The sequence below is a fragment of the Cyanistes caeruleus genome, chromosome 10 (assembly GCF_971803275.1).
Source record: "Cyanistes caeruleus chromosome 10, bCyaCae1.hap1.1, whole genome shotgun sequence".
Taxonomy (NCBI): Eukaryota; Metazoa; Chordata; class Aves; order Passeriformes; family Paridae; genus Cyanistes; species Cyanistes caeruleus.
In genome coordinates, this window is record NC_141710.1 from 4344093 (window position 1) to 4364335 (window position 20243).

Consider the following 20243-nt stretch of genomic DNA (forward strand, 5'->3'; position numbering starts at 1 on the left):
GAAAAGTCAGGCTGAGCTGCCCTCCACAAGCCATTGCTGTGAGATTTGTCCTGGGCAGAGGATATTCCTGTGGCAGCTCAGAGTGGTGGGTTGGGATGTCTGGCTGCAGAGAGGCTCATGACATCTCTCCCTGTCACACAGGGATGGAACTTGAGTCTGACACAGCAGAGGAGGATGCTGATCTTATAAATGCAGCACCCAAAGGCAACCTCTAACCACAGAGTCAGTGCAAAATCATGCTGGGGTTCCCTTTTTACCATGGGTTTGTTGTTGGGGTCTTTTTGTTTTGGTGTTTTTTTTTTTTTTTTTTTTGGTGGGTTTATTGCTTTTAGTTTTTGTTTTTATGGGGGTGTTTTTTGTTTGTTTGTTTTTTGTTTGTTTTGTTTGTTTTTTTTTTTTTTTTTGCTTTTCAGGACATATTAAGACATATTCAAATGTTTGGGGTGTGCTTCTGGGGCTTTTGGGGATGTCACCTACTGGGCAGACTGATATAATTAAGGGGAATTTAAGGAGCGACAGTGACTGTTGTTATTTTTAATTAAGAGGCTGCTTTTCCAGCACGGTAAGGTTAATGGAGCAGGGGAGAGCTGAGCTGCACAGACAGACAGACAGACTCGTTCCCAAGCTGTAAATCAAACTCCACAGCTCTGATTTACAGCTCGGCGCTCTTCTGCCGCAGTCTCTGCTGCGGATTTGGGCTGCCCAAAGCCCGGGCTGTGCTGAGGCTTCAGCTGCTCACTGGGGGTGATTTCCCTGTGGAAAAGCGCTGGGGAGCCCCTGGGACCCCGCTGCAGCGCCCAGAGCTGTGCCCGGAGGGGCAGGGAGAGGCGGCCGGGGCAGCACCCGCTGTGCCCGGGGCAGAGCAGCCCGGCCGGGGGCGCTGAGCCCGCAGGGGCGGCTGCAGAAGGGTGTCCGCAGGGCAGGGGGCTCAGTCTGGGGTGGGCTCCAGGCGGGAGGAGGCTGCAGAAGGGTGTCGGCAGGGCAGGGGGCTCAGTCTGGGGTGGGCTCCAGGCGGGAGGAGGCTGCAGAAGGGTGTCGGCAGGGCAGGGGGCTCAGTTTGGGGTGGGCTCCAGGCGGGAGGAGGCTGCAGAAGGGTGTCGGCAGGGCAGGGGGCTCAGTCTGGGGTGGGCTCCAGGCGGGAGGAGGCGGGCAGGGCGGTCTCGGGGGCCGCCGGGGGGAACTGCTTCTTGTAGAGGAGGCTGCTGTACTGCAGCTCCGGCGTCACCAGCCGCCGGCAGGTCCGCTCCAGCTCCCCGTCCAAGCCCTGCTTGAGGTTATAGCCCAGGATCCTGGCCCCGCCGTGCTGCAGCGGCCGCAGGGAAGAGTCCTTGATGTCCTTGGGGGCCACGCTGCCCGTGCCCTGCAGACAGGTCCGGGCCAGCTCCGCCTGCCGCTCCCGCAGCGCCCTCACCTCCCGCCGCAGGCGCTCCCGGCCGATGTCCCGGTCGATCCTCTCCCAGAAGGTCCTGTTAAAGTGGCTGTAGATTTCCCAGTCCAGCCTGTTCCAGGCCTTTAGCTTCTCCACGACGGAGTCCGGGAGGGGGGACTTGGTGCTGCTGTCCCTGATGTTGAGCGGGAAGGAGACGACGCTGTCCAGGTCCCAGCACAGCATCTCCTTCAGCAGCACCATGGACTCGTCAAAGTACTCGGAGATGAGCAGAAAGTTGAAGGACGCCTCGATGGCCTTCAGCATGAGCTGCACTCGCTCGGGGGACACCTCTCCGTCGGGGTTGAAGCCGAAATCGAAGGTCATGAGGTTCCTGGAGTAGTGGCGGTCGCCGCTGGTGGGGTCGTAGTAGCGGTGGGGCTGGCTGAGGAACTCCTCCAGGCTGCGGACGCGCGAGAAGGCCGACGCTCCCTTGTAGTACACGAAGGAGGACTCCATCAGCTGCACCGGGTTCCTCAGGATGGAGAAGTAGACAGCAGAGCTGGGCACCACTTTCTGCACCTGCGGAGGAGAGAAAGGAGGGTTTAAAGGTGGGGTAGGAAGAAGGGACCCACTGCCTTGCTCTGCTGGGGAGCAGAGGCACCTGCTGGGGCTGGAGGTGGGGGATGCTGGGGAGGATTTGAGGCTGCAGCTCATCAGAGGAGCTGTGGGGAGCTCCAGAAGGGAGAGCAGTGAGCAAAGCTCCTCACAGTGGGCTGCCACAGCTGTGTGGCTGGGCTGGGATGGAGATACTGCCTGTCTCCTTCCCTTTCCCCATGTCCAGCTGTCCTCAGGTAGCATCCAGAGGAGTGGATGCTGGGCACGGCTGACCTGAGCTGATGCACTTTGGATGTTCTTCTCTTGCAGCTGGTCCCCTCTGGGCCTGTCCAGGGAGCATGACATGTCCCAGAGCCCACCAGACAAGAAAGAGATGAGAGCTGGTGACTGCTACAGATGCTGTCTCCCACTTTGCCATGGCTCACAGCGCAGGGCTTCATCAAACCTGCTCACAGAAGCCCTCAGGAGACGCCAACAACGTGCCAGGTATCCATGGGCAATCCTGGCTCTCTGTAGCTCATCCCTGCAGAGTTTATGTGCTCGACAGGTGCCCCCTCCCTGTGCCCCATGAGCCCCTCTCCCCCTTCCCCGCCCACCTGCCCATACCTCCGGCAGCAGGAATCGCATGTGGTGGCAGAGGATGTTGAAGCGCCGGGGGCTGAGTGGGGAGAAGCCCTGCACGAACCTGGCCAGGAAGTGGTGTGGGTAGTAGAGCTGGAAGCCCCCGCCCTGGGGGAAGGCGAAGGTGAGGTTGTGCATCTCCCCAAAGCGGAACAGAATGTTCATGACGGTGCTGCTGGCACTCTTGTGGACTTTCAGGAAAACAATGTCAGTCTTGGGCTTGCACTTCTTCCCTTGAGAGGTGACCCCTCTGGCCTGCTGACCCTCTCCAGCTGTTACCTCCTTGCTCTTAAAGGCTTCTGTCCAGCTTGGGAAAAATCCTGTCTCCAGGTCTGTTTTGTAAGAACCCCCTGCCTGCAGATGTTGAGCTGAGTTTGGGATGGGCTGTGTAAATGAGGTGCCCCCCTCAGGGTGGGGAGAACCCACAGCTCGAGGCTGAGTCTGGCTCTGTACCTCCACCTGCACCATTCCAGGTGGGGACATTTCCCTCTGCTTCTCTGTGCTCAGCCTGTTTGCAAAGATGATGAACTTGCTGGTGACAGCTTCTGCCAAAACTGTGGTCACCCTCCCGGGAAGGCTTGGAGAAGGGCTTTCTCTGGCTGCTTTTTCCAGGCCAGGAAGCTGGGGTTTCAGCGCCGTGGGTGCCAGATGGGCTTTCACCTTCCCGCTGCTCTCTTCAGGCTGCTGCGTCCAGTACTCCTCTGGGCTGCTTTCCAGAGGGGTCTCTGGTCTGAAGTACAGATGCATCCTGAAAGCATCCTCAGTCGAAGCAGGGGCTGGCTTGGCTTCCCTCTGCCCCTGAGGGGAGTCATCCTCCCACAGCATGTCGGGGCTGTGGAGGGCAGAGCCAAGCCCGTGGCCCGTGGTCTGCTGCAGGCCACGCTCCAGCTCACACTGGCAGCTCCTGTGACAGGGAGGACACAATGCTCAGCTGCTGGAGATGGGAGGACAGTGCAGAGGCAGCTTCTCTGCAGCCCAATGAACCCCCTCACCCCCCAAAGTCACCCTAAAACGTGTTTTCCTCTTTTCTTGGGGTGGGTGGCATTGCAGATGGATGTAGGGGCTTTGCTGCTGCCCTGGAGGGTGGGAGTAGGTGCAAGAACTTGGGCTTAATCATCTTGGAGGTCCTTTACAACCTTAATGATACTAAGAAGAAGAGAAGGACAGGTCAGCAGTGAGATGACAGTGTCTCTGCCATAGCATGTGTCTCTGCTGTAGCATGACAGGGTGGTGGATGGGGCAGAGCAAGAGGAGGCAAGGAGAAAGAAGAGCTTTTGGTCTGGAGAAACTGCAGGAACGATTGCAGATAACCCCAGACTGGGAGGACTGGGCTCAAGGGCAGTAGGGTTTTGTGGTGAGCCAGGACAAAGCCCAAAGCAGCCTTGTCTGACCCCAGGGTGGGCTCAGTTCTGGGCACAGGGGTGAGATGTGGGACCCCCAGAGAGTCCTCTCTCACCTGGGTTTTCCTCCCTGTCTAAGGAAGACCCTGCTGGGTGTTTTTCGGGAGGGTGGCTCTGAGCCCACCTCAGTGGCCAGAGAAAGGCTGGAGCACAAGGTGCAGGTTTATAATTCTGCTCAGGACCTACCCAGGAGGCTGCAGCTTCTCCACAACCTGAAGTGTGACCAGGAGGAGGATGAGGAGGCTGAAGGAGATCCAGAGCCGACCTGGCTGGCACCTGTAGATTGCGCTCAGCTTCCTGTAAGGAAACAGACATTTGAGACCATTTGTGGGGAGAAAAAGCCAAGACCAGTGATGTGTGTGAGGCAGGTGGGAAAGGAGCCTTGAGGCTTTTTAGTATTTTATCTTTGTTAAGGTGAGGTCACATTTTCAGGGGCGGAAATGCTGCAGAGGCAGCGATAACTGAGGAACCTCCGAGGCTGTGCCCCAGCAGTGCAGCCTCATGGAAATTTCCAGATGAGCCACAGATATTGTGCTGAAAAGCAAACAGTGATAACCATTGAGTCCCTTGGCGGCTCGGGGACGCCTTCCTGGAGCAGCCTGAGCTTCCCCCAGGCAGCAGGAACAGGGCACTGCCTGTGTGTTCCCTGCCCTGCCTGGCCAAGAAGGATCAGGATCCTGTCTTTATCAACATGGACAATAAATCTCCTTTTTTCCCTGCTCTCCCCACTCTCTGCTGTTGGGCTGCCATCTGCACAGGCTCCAGCTGTGGCTGAAGATGTGATGCCCCCATGGGGGCCCCAGCAGTGCCTGGATTTTAGTCTGATTTTAGCCATGCCTACAACAGCAGTGTGATTTCTTCAGGCCATCAGAATCATGCTGTCAGGGTTTGGGTTGTGTATGGTGACATTAAGGTCATGGAAATGCTGCCACAGGGCTCCTTCTGTTTGTAGGGCTTGCTGCAAACCCTGGTGGAGCTTGATAGTAGCTTTAACCTTCAGTGGAATGGTTGAGGGGCTGAATTTCCTGGGAAAAAAAGGGATTTCTTTGTATTTTATTTTTTTTTCACAGAAAGGTTGTCCAGTCCCAGCAGATGTGACACTTGGAATCATGGGTTGGTTTAGTGGTGGCCTCGGCAGTGTTGGGGTAAAGATTGTACTCAATGATCTTAGAGGGCTTTTGCAACCTGAATGATCCCATTATTCTGCTGGTTTTTCCCCAGGGAGCTCATTGTTGCATAACAGGAGATGATTTGTACTGAGGATCTGCTTAAACCCTCTGGGACTGGGCTGTGCTGTGGGGGAAGTCCAGCCTGCCAGCCCCATGGCTGCTCTCACCTCTCAGGGAGAGAGGCCACAGGCAGCGAGGATCTAAATGGGAGGAACTAATGACAGCAGAAATCTGGACAGAGCCTGCTTGGAAGCTGCATTCCAGCAGCCAACCTGGCTTCATTGGTGTTTCTGGCTTCCTGCAGTGGTCAGCTTTGGACCACGACAGTGAGACTGGGACTGAACAGACTCGCTTGTTCCAGAGCTGCTTCATCTCCGTGGTGCTCTGTGTCCTGCTCTGGGCAGTCCTGTGACATGAGGGAGCAGAGCTCACTTGGTGAGGCAGCAGTGACACAAACGTGGGCTGTCCAAAGGGGTCACGTGCATCCCACCAGGGCAGGTCAGGAATTTAGGTTTGCTATTGAGAAACTGGATTTGTTCCAGTAGAATCAACTGATTAAGTAGCAGTTTGATAATGACAGCACTGCTTGCAGTGGTCAGACACTCATGGACACGGTTCTGGCCTGCTCCCAGTAATGTCCCTTCACTGAGCTGAAACTCTCAGCTCCTCCCAGGAGGATTTCAGTGTCTAAAGAAAAAGACTGGAAAGGCTGGGAGGTCTAAGGCCACAGCAGTGCTACTGAGGATTCCAAAGGTGTCATTATTGCATGTAATTACTGTCCATCAGCATCACAGCATGCCCAGTCCCAATGGCAAACCCGGCAGTATCCATGCTCTTTGCCACTTGAGGAGCAGACTGCCAAGCTCAGATGAGACAGGAGGTGCCAAATGCACGTGTGGGTCACTGCCTGGCCATGCCAGTAGCACAAAGAGACTCTTGGGAGGTCAGAAATAAACAGATGTGACAAAAACCAGAGCAGAAAAATGCCAAATGCTTAAACAGAGCTTAAAATGCCAAGAGGCATTTTAAAATTTTAAAGAGGTTGGGTTGGAGCAGAGACCCAAGGCTGCCCCAGAGCTGGTGAGAGGAAAGGTTTGTTGAAATAACTCCATGTGGAAGATCAGAGAGACAGAGGGAGAAGGCAGTGAGGGAGGAGCTGCTCCAGAGCGAAGTGATTCCTCTGGATCTGGCTGGAGACTCAATCCAGCTCTCCCATCACTCCAGGCAAGGCTGATCATAATTTTGTCTGGCTGATCATGGAAAGACAAGCAGCAAGAATGGAATGAAGAGCTGCACTGTGATATTTAGTGATACCACAGACTCTTGGGGGATCTGCAGGAGCACACAGTAATGGAGGCAGAGTGATGGAACACTTCCCCCAGGCAGAGCTGGAGCAGCACCCTCTACTATTCCACATCTGTATTTGGTGCAAGTATAATTCTGAGCTTGCTTCCGCAGAGGTCCCAAACTTTCAGCCTATGAGGATCTGTGAAAGATCCAGGTCCTGTGGCTCTTTTGAGGTGGCTGTTGTGTTGGTGGAACACCCAGCTGAGAACACACAGCATGTGTCGGGCTGACATGTGTTGGGGCTGGCCAGGCTGGCACAAAGCCAGAGCCTTTCCTTCCCTCCTCGGGCCTGGCTCTCCTGGGATACATGGACATCAAGGAGGGTGTGCTGAGAAAGTGGCAGCGCTCAAATTTGTACTGAAGATGCCAAGAAGTTGCATTGAAGGCAGCAAAACACTGATTAAATGGCACATGGTGCATGAACAGCCCTAGTCTTGGAGGCTGGGGCAAGCTGGCAAGATGTAACTGAACAAGAAACCTTCAAAAGGCTCCACTGCCCTCTGTGGGTAACCCCTGCACGGCCTCCTGTCCATTTACACACTGGGATGGGATCAGGGACGCGTGTCTTGGGGCAGAGTTAAACACCTGAGCACCAGGAAGGTGTCCAGGCTGCACCTGGAGCCCTGCAGGGCAGATTGGGCTGCAAGAGCCCAACTCCTGCAAAGTCTTTGGAGATGCCTCCATCAGCAGGCAGGCTCCAGCTGAGGAGCCCCCTCAGACCAGAGCCCGTGTGCTGTCACCTCCAGCAGTGACAAACAGGGTGCAGAGCTGGATGTAGCACCCCAAAGATGCCTTTGGCTGCAAGGGCTCAGTGGAAGGGCCAGAGCAGCTGGATACCCCTATGCTGGCTCATGGAACTTAGTCCAAACCTGAACTGATGGTAGAATCTTTGCAAGGGGTGGTGCTCCAGCTGCCTCAGTGCCAGCCCCAGCAGGGAAGAAGGTGCCACTTGTTCTCAGCAGGACTGCAGAGTTCCCCTCTGTTATCCCCTCCTGCTCCAAGCAGAGCTTCCCTCTGACCCATGCCCCTTCCCTGTCCAACACAAAAACAAAAGCCCCAGCCGGGATGGGTCTGTGCCTGGAAGTTTCTGGGCCCTTAGGGTCCCAGCCAGCTGCAAGTGCTGCAGGAGGTGCTGAGGCTGAGCTCACCAGGCAGGTGAATGGCAAAAAAAGATTTTCCTGTTTTGCTGTGCCCAGATATTCTCCTGGCAGTGAGTGAGGTTGCACAAGGAATTAATGTACACAGTACATACACAGTACAGCCACAGCCTGCTCCCTCTGACCAGCCACTGGAGACATTTTTTTGGTAGAAAATGAGAAATTGGGCAAAATGGCCAGCAGGATGCTCAGGTAGCACAGCAAGGGCACAATGGCGCTGCCTGCCTGTGTTGGTGCCCACACTACACTTGACAGCTGGGTTGGGAATAACTCTGAGCCCTCTCACCCTGCAGCTCTCCCCCAGCCAAAGAACTCTGCTGCAGAGTCAAGCCTTGCCCTTCCCTCATCCCTCCCGTCCCAATCAGAGGCTGTGGAAGAGGGCCCTCACCCTAGGATGTGAAAAACTTGCACAGAGACACATTTCTGCCTCACATCTACTCCTCTGGTGATCCCTCACTGGAACGCTGCAGGAGGGACCAGCACCTCATTGCCCTGCCAAGGTCTGTGCCATTCTCCTTCCTTTGTGGCAACAGCCTCACAAAAGATGCTGTTTTCCAGCCACCCTTGGAGCATCACCAGAAGGGAAAAATCCCCATCACCCCAGACTGCCCTGGACTGATGTGGAGCAGAAACACCTGCCCTGCCCATTCCCATCACCACCTCAACTGTTTCCCAACACAGAGGGATCTGCAAGGCCATCAGGACATCACCTCTGGGGAGGATGGAAAGAGAATTTTACTTAGGGAAATAGTATTTCACTTAAATAAATACATAAAAATATTCCACTTACGTGATCAAATACCTTCTGAATTTCAGCATGGTGAGCTGGAGCCTTGGCTGGGGAGCGGGTGGTTATCATCCGCCCGGGAGACTGGAAAGCAAACACCCGGAGCCTGGATTGTGTGCTGTGGTCACAGGCCCCTCCCTGGCGGGGGCACTGGGATGGAGATCCCGTCAGACCTTCCCACCAGTGCCCTGTGCCTGCCCCAGGGAGTGCCCAGCCTCTGAGAGGGTGAGTGGCACCGTCACCCCTGCCACGTCACACAAAGCCTTGGGCGGGCTGTCCACCCATGCCAGTGTCCCTGCCTCACTCCTTGGTTTCACCCTTGGCTGTTGGTGTTCTCTTTTTTTTCCTTTCTCATGTCCTGATTTTGCCTCTTGACAAAGCTGAGGGCAGAGATGGTTGTGATTGCTGAGCTCTTGGTGATCCCGATATCTCCAGGTCAGCGCTGCTGAGACTCTGCGATGGCTGGGTCGCTCCTACGTGGCAGGGACCTTGTCCTCTCCGATGCACCACGGCTCCATCCATGCTGGGCTGGGGCTATGGCAGCCCCCAGCTCCCTCCTTTGCTGGCTTGTGGGGCACAGGGGGCCAGTCTGAAGATGGCACATGACAGACATCGATGTGTTAAGTGGTGTCTGGAGCAGCAAATGTGATGAGGGGAAGCAAAGTCATTAACCCCCGTGCTGGGAGTGTGCTCTGCCAGGATGAGCAGCAACAGGACAGCCCTGCCAGGAAGTCAGCTGGCTTCCAGTACCAGTGGGAAAGAGGTCACTGGGTCTGCTTCTTGCTGGCTGGTAGACAGCATAAGACAACAGGGAGGCTGCTCTCCACAATGGAGGTCCTTTGGCCACATCCTTCCCCTTCAAGGCTCACCCCAGCATCCTGCACAGCATCAGCCATGCCCTCTTGTGACGGGTCCCAGGCAGTCTGGCAGGGACTGTGTGCTCCTCCTCTTTGGGCACAGACTCCCAGGGTGGTGTGGAGGTGGAGAAGGGTGTCTGGGAGTGTCTGGGATGTGGGACACAAGGGCCAGTGGCTCAAGCTGTGTCACAAGCAGTCTGCAGGACCAGGTGTCCCATGTACCTGCTGGCCCTGGAGGAGAGGACCGTGGCCATGGGTGCTTTCCCTTAACCCATGGGGCTCAGGAAGGGCATAAGGGGTAGATAAGTCACTTCCAGCCTGGGCCTTGGCTCTCTGGAGGGACAGAGGGGCCCAGCTCCCTCCTTCCCTGTTGCCAGCAGGGAGGCAGCCATTCCCCTCACCCTGGCACAGGCAGGCGCTGCCTCTCCCCGTCCACCTCATCAAAACCACAAGTTTGCTGTGGGGCTCTCATGTTCTCCACCCATCCTGGGCTCCAGCTCTCTGCCTGGGCTGGCAGGTACCCTGGGAGTCTGGGGCTGCCTGAGAGCCACGTGAAAGCTTGCAGGGATCAAATCCTCTCTGGTACAGGGGCTGAGGGTCAAGGCTTCTCCCCTCTGCTTCCCTCTGCACAGCCATGCTCTGTGCAATCCAAGCTGGATAAGCCTGCTTGGGGTGGATGGCTGAGGGGTCTGTGAGCATCCCCTTTGCAGGATCTCCAGGGAACATCATATTGCTGCAGGGCATGGGGCACCTTTGCTTGGGAGCATCCAGAGGCTCATCAACATGAGGGTGTCCAGACAGGCTTGATCTTGCACCTCTTTGGTTGTTTCCTCTTGCTTGATGGTCACTGGTGGGATTTGGCTCACTTGTTTCCGTAAGGACAAACCTATTAATCCATGGTGACCTCATGGAGGTCTAGTTTCCATACATAATCCTGCTCAAGATATCCTCTATCCCTGTCTGCAGCCTCTTCTTGGGCACAACTTGAGGCAAAACTCAAAAGGCAAAGTTCCTGCAGGAATGTGGTGATGGGAAGCAAGGCACGTGCTCTCCACTGCCTGTGTGCTTCCTGTGTCAGAGGCTGCATCTGAGGGACCTCAGCAACTCTCTTGGGATCCTTGTGCAACCTCACACCTGCATCCTACAAGAGGCCGTGCTGGACTGTGACCTGGGCAGGAACAGTGTCTGAGGGCTTTGGTACAGATGTCACTCCTCTGAGACTACACCTGGTGGTCTCTTCCCTCCCACAGAGGCTGGGGTTGGGGTCAGGACATGGCCAGGTAAATGCACCTTCTGTAGTTGTGTCTCTTGAGAAGCAAAGGTGCTCTTGTAGGAGGGATTGGGCACCTCCTTAGGTGGCAGCTCGTTCACTGCTGATCTCAGCAAAAGGCAGTTGAGGGGCCCCAGAGGCTCCAGTTCCGTCCTGCCCCATCCCTGTGCAGGATGGTGAGCAAGGACATGGCCTCAAGACCCACAGGACCTTGCCACTCTCGTGCAATGGATTTCCTGCTTGGCCTGTCCATGCCTAGAGCAGCTGCTGGTGGGTTTTTCCCAGGATTGCTGGACATGCTGCTCCTGGAGAGCAGCAATCTCTGGTGCAGTTGTGCCTGGGGTGGAGGCGAAGAGGAGCACATGGGAAGGTGTCTCTCTGGCAAAGAGGAAAGGAGGCCTGGGAATGTGGTTGCCTCTCCAGTGAGGAGGAGAGCAGACCTGTGAGCCAGATTTCCAAACCTGGGCTGGACCAATTGGCAGAGAAATGGGTGGTGCAAAGAAGAGCCCTAGGGTTTGTGAGGGCTTGAGTAACCTCAGTCAGCCATCTGCCTCCCTTCATCCTTTATTTTAATCAGCTTATTCCTTTTCTACTGTATGTGGATCACTCCAGCAGAACAGCCCAGCAGAGAGCTGTGTGGGGGTTTTTGTTTGGGCTTGCTGAAGGCAGATTCTGTTTGCCTTCAACAACGCTCCCTGCTGTGCCCCGAGGTGTGAAGAGCCAGCAAGGACCTTCTGGGCAGGAGCAGGGGAGCTTTGTTCTCCTGAGAGAGCTTGGATGGAAGGAAAGTGCTGCAGAAATGAGGAGCAGGAGAAAAGCCACTGCTGCTCCCTGGGACAATTCCTTGGCTAAGGAGGAGCCTGATCATCCTTGTGTGTGTTGGCAAAGGGAGGCAGCTGCAGCCCAGAGGGTTCAGGCAGCCAGGGAGGTGTTTTTGTTAGGAGCAGAGTCTGGGATCCTGGGGAAGATGAAACTGCTGCAGGGCTTTGCCAGCTGGGGCAGTATCTGGGTATTTCCTGGGTCTGGAGTGGCAGAAGTTTCTTTAGCAGGGTGTGGAGAGTGATGGAGCTCCTGCTGGAAATGGCTCCTTGCTTCTGAAGTCAAAGCAGAACATCTGCAAAATAAACAAAAATCTCAGAAGGAGTCAATGCTGCTTACATGAACCCATTAGCTGGAGCAGGTAAACTGGAATGATATAGAAAAGTTATATTTAGGGTTAAAATTATCCTGGGAAGGTCCAGGAGTCAAAGTGCTACTCATGAGCTCGTGTTAGAGGGGCTTGGAAGACCTCTTGGCAGTGCTGTGACGGTGGGGCAGACTCCAAAGAACCCTGGTTGGTACAAGGAGATGAGGAACCCTTCCACAGGGCAGCACCAGGGTGGCACTGGCTACATCCAGTGGGAGTCCCAGTGCCCAAGCCCAGAGTCTCCTGGCTCCACACTTGTCCCTTTGCCTCCTGCAGGTAGTCAAAGTCTGAGGAGCTGGAAGGAGGTTGTTGCCACAGGGATAAAACAGGGAGTTAATGCCTGATGTGGGGATGGGTTCCATTCCTCCCAGCGGATGACCACAAGGACCCTGCTCACACTGCTTACACATGTTTTTCCCTCGTATTTAATTCTTTAATTTTTCTATTTATGTTGTGTTTGTGTGTTTGCATGTGCACTTTGCTTAAACAAGGATTTATCTCCATCGTTTTCTGCCAACATGTGGTCACTTTGTCATTTGTGCCCTGGCAGCCTGGATCTTGCTGGATCTTAAAGGGGGGATGAAAAGACATGAAGACTATGTGTGCCCTCCCAGCAGGAGTCAGCTGGCAGCCCCAGATGCAGGCACAGATTGGGAAGCTGAGGTCTGGGACACTCCAGTTTCCTGGGTCTGAAGTTATTCCCACAAAACTCCCAATGGAGAGAATCTTGAGAGAAGGACGAGCTGTCCCCTCGCTGCCAGCAAACCCTTTGTGCAGCTTTTTCTGTTTGCTTTTCTGACCAGTTTCCAGACAGACCTGTTCCTTGACTGACCCATGATAATTTCTGGATGACTCTCTCTGGGGTATCCAGCACTCTGCCTTATCAGCAACGTGCAAGTTTGCTCTCCGAGTCGTTCTCCAATCTATCAGCCCGTGGGCCTCCCCTTCCGCTGCTGGGCAGCCGTGCTCCATCAGTACCCACCTAAATTGATCTCAAGTTAATTTTACACTTAGCAGGGAGAGCAAGGCATGCCCATTTCCCATTCATTCCAGCAGCTCTCCTGGACACTGAGCCTGCCCTGCAGTGGCCATGCCCAGCTCTCTGACAGGATGCTCAGGGAGAAAATTCATCCAGCTGGGAATTTGGGAGCAAAGCGTGGTGGGAGCTGAGTGCAGGATCGGTGCTGTGGCTGCTGGGCTGTGTGGGACCTCACTGTCCTGGGTACCTTCTCCCAGAGACAAGGCAGAGGCTGTGCCAGCACTGGGCAGAGCTCCTCTTGGCTGGGAAGGCTGAGGAGCAGCTGGATAAGCATGGATTTAGGCAAGGAGTATGCTGTTGCTCTGGCTGTATGGTTTTGGCTGGAGTTGGGGACTTTGGCCCTAATCGTACTTTTGTTTGTTCTTTAATCTCAGTCACCTTATCAGAAGCCTTTGAACAACCAAACACATCTCTGCTCACCTAAGAGAACAGGCTTTGCTGTTTCTTTTTGGTTGATTTTGTTTGCTTGCCAGAGACCTCCAGGAGATTAAGTGATCCCTCACAAACCTGGGCTTTGCCCTGAAGCCTCTGGAGGCTGCAGCACTTGGGTGCTGAAAGACATCTATATTTTACGGTGACTGGCATTGGACCAGATCCCTCAGGGCCTTGTAGGATCCAGGATCTGAACCATTCCTGAGACTATCCATGCTGTCTTCATCAAATGCATCAGGTTACATGTTACTGGGAGGACTTGCTGGTCTGTTTGCAGAAGAAGAAATCAAAGTGGGCATCCCAACCATGGGGTGCCATGGGCTCTCCTCAGCAGAGGAGGGATGAGCCTCCCCTTGTCTAGTTTTGGGTTGTTCAGAACAACAGAGACCTGAAGCACCCAAAATGGGTCCAATGGAGGATGACAAAAATGCTGAAGGGCCTGGAGCATCTCCGTGCCCAGGAAAGGCTGAGGGAGCTGGGGCTGCTCAGCCTCGAGAGGAGCCCCAGCTGAGAGGGGCCCTCAGCCCTGGGTGTCCCTGTGAGCAGGGAGGGCTCCGAGCAGGGACCAGGAGGAACGGGCAGGAACTGACCCCAGCAAGTTCCACCTGGACATGAGGAAGAACTTTCTGGGTAGTGCCTGAGCCCTGGACAGATCCCAGAGAGGGTGTGGAGTCCCCCTCACTGGAGATACTCCAGAGCTGTCTGGACACACTGTGTGCCATGAGCTCTGAGCTGACCCTGCTGGAGCAGATGGACCCACTGTGGTCCCTTCCAGCCTGACCCATTCTGGAATTCTGTGGGGCAGCTGCCATGGGTGAATTTCATGCAGCTTAGTTTGCTCCCACTGCCTCCTGTCCTGTCACAGGGCACTGTTGAGAACAAACAGCCTGGTCTCCTGCCTTAGTTTCCTCCCATTAGATGTTTATACACATCTACAAAGTCCCTCCAAGAGTATTCTGCTCTGGGATGAGCAGCTCCAGCTCTCTCAGCTGCTCCTCATGTGAAGAATGCTTCAGACCCTCACCACCTTCATGGCCTTGCACTGGACTGGCTGCAGTCACTGCACCTCTCTCGTACTGGGGAGCCCAGAGCTGGACCCAGCAGTGCAGGTGCAGTCTCACAAGTACTGAGCAGAGTGGGAAAGGAGGCTGCTGGAGCCAGGGAAGCTGTGTTTGACCTAGGGATGGCCAAGGATGTCTTTAGGACTCTCCATGACCATTTGGAGCCATGTGCTGCATGTGACTGGGATGAGTGGGAAGTGTAAGTGCTGGGTCCAGCCCCACCTTTGCCTCAGCCAGTGCTTGGTGCCCCCAGCAAAACAGTGGAAATGGTTTTCAGGGGAAGCCTGGAGAGAAAAGCTGTATTGATCGAGGGAAACTGGGTGGAGCAGGTGTTTACAGAGCAAATGCCTTTTGAAACATATCAGCAGGCAAACAGGGCGGGGACCTCACGGTCTGATGCCATCTCCTATTTATGGAAAGCATGACAGGATGTCCAGATAAATGTGATGCCTCACCTGTCAGAAAAAACAACAAAACAGTGAAATCTAGGAGAGATTTTATGGTTTCTAGGAAAGTTCAGCATCTCCATGTGTGTACTGAACAGTTGTTCCTGTCACTACAAGATAGGCAGTGAGGGGCTGGAGCGTGTCCAGGGAAGAGAATGGAGTTGCAGAAGGGTCTGGAGCACCAGGAGGAGCTGGGGGAGCTCAGCCTGCAGGAAAGGAGGCTCAGGGGAGACCTCTCTCTCCACAACTCCCTGACAGGAGGGTGCAGCCAGGTGGGGGTCAGGCTCTGCTCTTGAGGAAGAAGGGACAGGATGAGAAGAAACAGCTTCAAGTTGTGCCAGGGGAGGTTCAGCTTGGATATTAGGGAAAAATTCTTCACAGAAAAGGTTGTCTAGCATTGCCAGAGCCTGCCCAAGGCAGTGGTGGAGTTCCCATCCCTGGAGGGATTTAAGAGTCATGTGGATGTGGCACCTGGGGATATGGGTTAGTGGTGGCCTTGACAGTGCTGGGGGAATGGGTGGACTCGATCCTGGAGGGTTTTTCCAGCCTTACTGATTCCTTGATTCTGTGTGTGAGTTACCCCAGCCTCATCTCACACTGAGGGGTGTTCCTGGGCTATGGAGGGAAGTTGAAGATCCTCACCTGAAGAGGATGACCAACATGGGCTGCTCTTCAGGGTCTCCAAGGGGAGCGTCCCTGCACACCTGCCCTGCTGACTGAGATGGCTTTGCAGGGTCATGACACAAACAGTTTGCTCTCCTGTCTCTGAGCCCCATCTCTGCACAAGCGAGCCCCTGTTCAGTCAGAGGAAGGACACTGGAGCCTCCTCCTCATATACCAAGAGCCTTAGAGCTCCCATGAGGCTGTGTCAGAACTCCTGGGAATTGGAGTCCCATCAACAAATGGAGTAGTGCTGGTGTCCGTGAAGGACTTGGAGATAGAAGAACACCCACCAAGGAAATGGAAAAACAGTGCCTGGCAAACTATTATCCAGAGATCTGGGAGTCTTGGGTGGGCTGGAAAACCTGTGTATGTCAAAGGAAAGATGTAAAACATCAGGACAAACCAGCAGGGCATAAGCAATTCAGGATGTTCCTTACTATGTTGATGAAAATGTTTTTCTCCAAGGAACACAGAGGTGCTGTGCTGGATTTTGTTCTCACCAGCAAGGAGGACCTGATTGGGAATGTGAAGCTCCAGGGCAGCTCGAGTGCCATGACCATGAAAGGTTCAAAATCCTTAGGGCAACAAGAAGGTCACTGAGCAAACTCCCAGTCTTGGGCTTCAGGAGAGCAGATTTTGGTCTCTTCAGGGAAGTGCTTGTTAAAGAACCATGGGGTTCTTACCCTGTAGGTAAAAGGGGCCCAAGAAAGCTGGTTGATATTCAAGGATCACTTCTTCCAAGCTCAGAAGTGATGAATCCCAAGAAAGAAGAATCCCAGAATGGTTTGGGTGGGAAGGGACCTTAAAGCTCATCTTGCTTCACCCCCTGTCACAGACACAGCACCAAGTGTGGGTCCAAGGCAGGGCTTCTGCTGAAAGCCGTGCTAGGGCTGGATCTGCCTCTGGGTACCAGAAAACTGCTCACAAACCTCCTGCTTCCTGTTCCTCTGGAGAGGTGTGAAGGGCAGAAAGGGCCACTTTCATTCCTGGCATGGCCCGGGGCCTCCAACTGGAGGGTGCTGCTGCTGGGAAGTACCAAAGAGCCACCTCCTGCTTGCCAGGGTTTTCCCACCTACACCTCCATGAGATTTCCCTCTGTCTCCAGGGCAGAAGGCACCGTGAGGCTGTGGTCGCCCTGAGAAGCCTCACCCCATGCTTGGCTGCCATGGTTGGGTCAGACACAGCCCCCAACACTCGACACCAATGTTTGAGAGCTATTCCTGGGAAACAAGGTCTGCCAAGGCAGCAGGGAGGGGTGGGCAGAAGCTCAGTCCCAATTCCAGGAGCTCTGAAGCCACCCATGGAAGGGGGTGGAGCAGGGTGTCAGCAAGGGTCTGGCACCCTTTGGGATGCACAGCCACCACAGAGCTCCTGGGGGTGCCCCAGAATGGGGAAGAGCTCTGGGCTTCTTCAGAGGAGACCTGCTGAATATGAGGCATGTCCCAGTTGGGGCTCTCTTGTCCTGGGGAGCCCAGCGCTGGATTGACAACATTCCAGGTGTGGCCTCCTCAGTGCTGATCCCCTCCTTGATCTGCTGCCAATCTCCAGTGCATCAGCCACATGATCCCTGCACACAGCAACCTTCACAGGGGGAATTAGAAACATCAGGAGTAGCTCCATCCCAGGCTATGGGAGGCAGCCCCTGGGATGAGGATGCTGAAGGCCAGGAGGAGCTCAGGATGAGAGCAGAGGACACAGTGCCTGTGTCAGGGACACTGGGTGCTGCCCTGGCAGCATGGCATGGCCTCTGCTTGTCCCCAGGGCACGGCCACGTTCCACCCGGGCAGGGCCTGGCTCCCAGCAGGTCTCTGCTGCCCTGGCTCAGCAGAGAAGGACAGAGCCAGTCACAAGTGAGGGCTCAGGAAGAGGAACTTGCTTGCAGGGATCCCCATCCCTGATGGCTTTGGAGGCACCAGCCCTTAGTGCTGGGTGCGGGGCCAGTGGAAGTGCTCAGGGAAGCCCAAATGAATTTACTGGTCCCAGTGCCAGGGCAGGAGGGACACTGGAGCCTGGTGCAGCCCAGCAGGGGAAAGGCAGCTCAGAAGGCTTTAGCACCAGCTGGCCCTGGACGTTGCTGGCTCTCAAAGCTTCCCACAGCTTTCCCTGTGCCTTTGGCTGGCCCCCTTCAGGCCAGCGCTCACAGGAAAGCCCAGGGCACAAGCAGGACCCCTATCGGCACCTTCCCTTCTCGCTACTGGGCTCGGCAGTTCATCTTCCATTCTCAAGGAGATTCCAGCCACACGGGGATCTCTTTGAATCATCACCTCCCTGCCTCGCACAGGCGGACACGGCGCTGGCAGCACCGCCCGCGGCCCTGCCCGGCAGCACCGCCCGCAGCCCGGGCCCGGCCGGCGCAGCTGCCTCGGACAGAAGGTGGAGAGCGGCCACGCCGAGAGCTCGGCAGGGTCAGTGCCTTTGTTCTCACACCCGAGTCTCTTCGGGCAGGGACAGGCACCTGCGAGTCCTGCCCTGGCAGCGGGCTGGCAGCAGCCGGGGCCCGGCAGCCGGCACAGCCCGGGCAGCGGCAGCAGCGAGGCCTCCCGGCCGCTTCGGCTCCTCGGCCTCAGCTGCAGCAGCTTGCGCTGAGCTCCACAGGCTCGGCCGTGCAGAGGCAGCGTTCCCTCCGAGCCCAGCCCGGGGAGCCCTCCCGGCGGGCAGGAGGCCACAGGCAGCTTTCCTCAGCCCAGACTCCGCGGCTGCGGTGTGGGCAGCCCCGGGCAGGCTCCGGCCTCCTGCCCAGCCCGGCTCCCTGACACAGCTCGGGCTGCAGCCGAGCCCCCAAGGGCTCTCCTGGAGATGCCGGGGGACAAAGGCCAAACTCTTGCCAGAACACCCAGCTCCTCGCTTAGAGAGCAGCCTTCCTTCCCAAGCTCCTCCTAACACCTGAACATCTCTGGGAACAGATGACTCCTTTCAAGCCCAGCGAGAGCCTGAGGCAGTGCCCGTGACCACAGCACACACTTTTAGATAAGGAAGGAATTAAAACTCAAAACCTATACTGCTTGTCCCTGCAGGGGTCATCAAAGCAGCGTGGAAATCCAGGTATCTGCCCAGGGAACAGGCACAATAAAGTATTTCCTGCTCAGTTACTTTTTGTAGGAGAAAAAGCCCCCAAGATTTGTGTTTTCTATCCTCAGTTGCAATGGAGGAATCTTGACATTTTTAATCTTTGGGCCTTGGAAACCTGCAAAGGGGATAAAGTTCACAGACAGCCTCACTTCACATTGTTTTTCCAGGTCTTTTGTGGCCTGGCTCCTTCACCACCATCTTCATCCCAAGAAAGAAAGAATTTTAAGTCAAATCCTCACAGAAACTCAAACTCATTGAGTTGTGCTGGTCCCACCAGCTTCAAGGTGTGGTCCCTGGAGCTCCCACAAGTGAGTGTGTGACACTCTCAACTGTGAATGAAAAGCTGATGCTCTGTTCCTACAAATGCTCCATTGCACACATAATGCACCCAAAAGGAAAGGGTGGCCAGTCCTCCTTTTTCCAGCAGCACTGGACTTGAAGCTCTCCTACAATGGGAGTTGGTCCTTTGTTGACCTGCTGATGGATCAATTTATTTATTTATCTGTTTAGTTACTTATTGATTTTTGAGGCTTTTTCATGCAATGGTGATGCTTTAGGGGAGTTAATGGCTCAAGGTGTCAATGGGGAGCGTTTGCTCAAGCAGGAGCTGCAGGTCAGGCTCCTGCTGAGGCTCCCAAGCTCCCTGTTTGGTTCTCCTGGCATCGAGGCTGTCAGTAAACCACATTCCCATCCCTTCTTGCTTTCAGGACAATGACACAGAGGGTATCCAGGCCCTGGACATTGGCCAAGTCACTGTCATCTTCTCCAAGACCAACTCAGCCCCACTGTGCGATATTGTCATTGTTTAGGGTTAATTAAACCGTTAGCCATATGGTTAATTAATTAACTGTAAACCATTGTTTATGGTTGATTACCATATCTACCTGCAGTAATTGTCCCTAACTGGGGTGTCAGTGCCCTGTGAGACGGTGTGGGTTAGCTGAGGAGTGACGAGGTGAGCCTCAGGGGGAGCCTGGCTCCTGTGAGCTCCCACAGGTGCCTCAGCTGAGATGGAGGTGCACAATGCTCCACTGTGATCCTGCCATGGGTGGAGGGAGGTCGTGGCACTGCTGGGGGGGCTGCAGAGCCTGCTCTGGCCATTGTGTTTGAGCAAGGGCTGTGCAAACAGCACTACGTGCCGGCCCAAAGCTGCCGCTGCCATTTCTTGTTGGCAGCAGAAGGTCGGCAGTTCAGAGGGACAGATTTGGGTCCAGAGTCTATGTGTGAGGAGAGCTGTGACTCATCAGAGTCATGACAGGTGCTGGGGACTGAGAGGGGCGGCCTCAGGAGCAGAGTGGGCACACCACGTAGGGCTCTGGGGCAGGAGGGAAAGAGCAGATTGAGGTGGATGTTGTGAGGAAGAGGAGCACAATCTGCACGTTTCCTTCCTGTATGTTTGCCCATGTCTGCCCCTGCACCAGGTCTGTGGCTGCCTTCATTCCTTCCTCCTGCCCTGTCTCCTCTGATGTCCCTTCTCACCTGGCTCTTTGGCTGGAGAGATCTCTTTCTATGTGGTCTGAGAGCATGTTTGTCCCACAGGAAAGGGATGGAATCCTACAGAAAGTCAAAGAGCTGAAGAAGGTGGGGGTGGAGTCCCTGATACGCTGTGGGTTAGTGAGGGGCACGGGGTGCACTGGGGCTGTGTGTGAAGGTACACCCCCACCCTGCACACACAGTTGCATAAGTGGTCCAAATACCAGTTCTCTGCAGATGTTCAGACATCCCCTTCTCTGAAAATGCTGTTGAGGCTGTGGC

The 20243-nt window shown here is 55.2% G+C and overlaps 1 protein-coding gene across 9 annotated transcripts; it reads right to left on the reverse strand.

Moving 5' to 3' along the window:
• Nucleotides 1-332: 332 nt before the first annotated feature.
• Nucleotides 333-18227, reverse strand: LOC111933647 (galactose-3-O-sulfotransferase 2-like). 9 transcript variants are annotated; one of them, XM_086843222.1, is made up of 6 exons: nucleotides 16349-18227; nucleotides 8469-11706; nucleotides 4192-4302; nucleotides 2591-3509; nucleotides 1086-1948; nucleotides 333-960 (listed from the first exon to the last, which is right to left on the reverse strand). In XM_086843222.1, exons 2-5 carry the CDS (start codon nucleotides 8495-8497, stop codon nucleotides 1115-1117), a joined length of 1893 nt encoding a protein of 630 aa, XP_086699348.1. In that variant the 5' UTR covers nucleotides 8498-11706; nucleotides 16349-18227; the 3' UTR covers nucleotides 333-960; nucleotides 1086-1114. The 9 variants fall into 9 exon arrangements, with proteins under 9 accessions (XP_086699348.1, XP_086699349.1, XP_086699345.1 ...); XM_086843223.1 differs by having other exon boundaries at nucleotides 333-943; nucleotides 1069-1948; XM_086843219.1 differs by having other exon boundaries at nucleotides 17875-18211.
• Between the last annotated feature and the right edge of the window lie 2016 nt (nucleotides 18228-20243).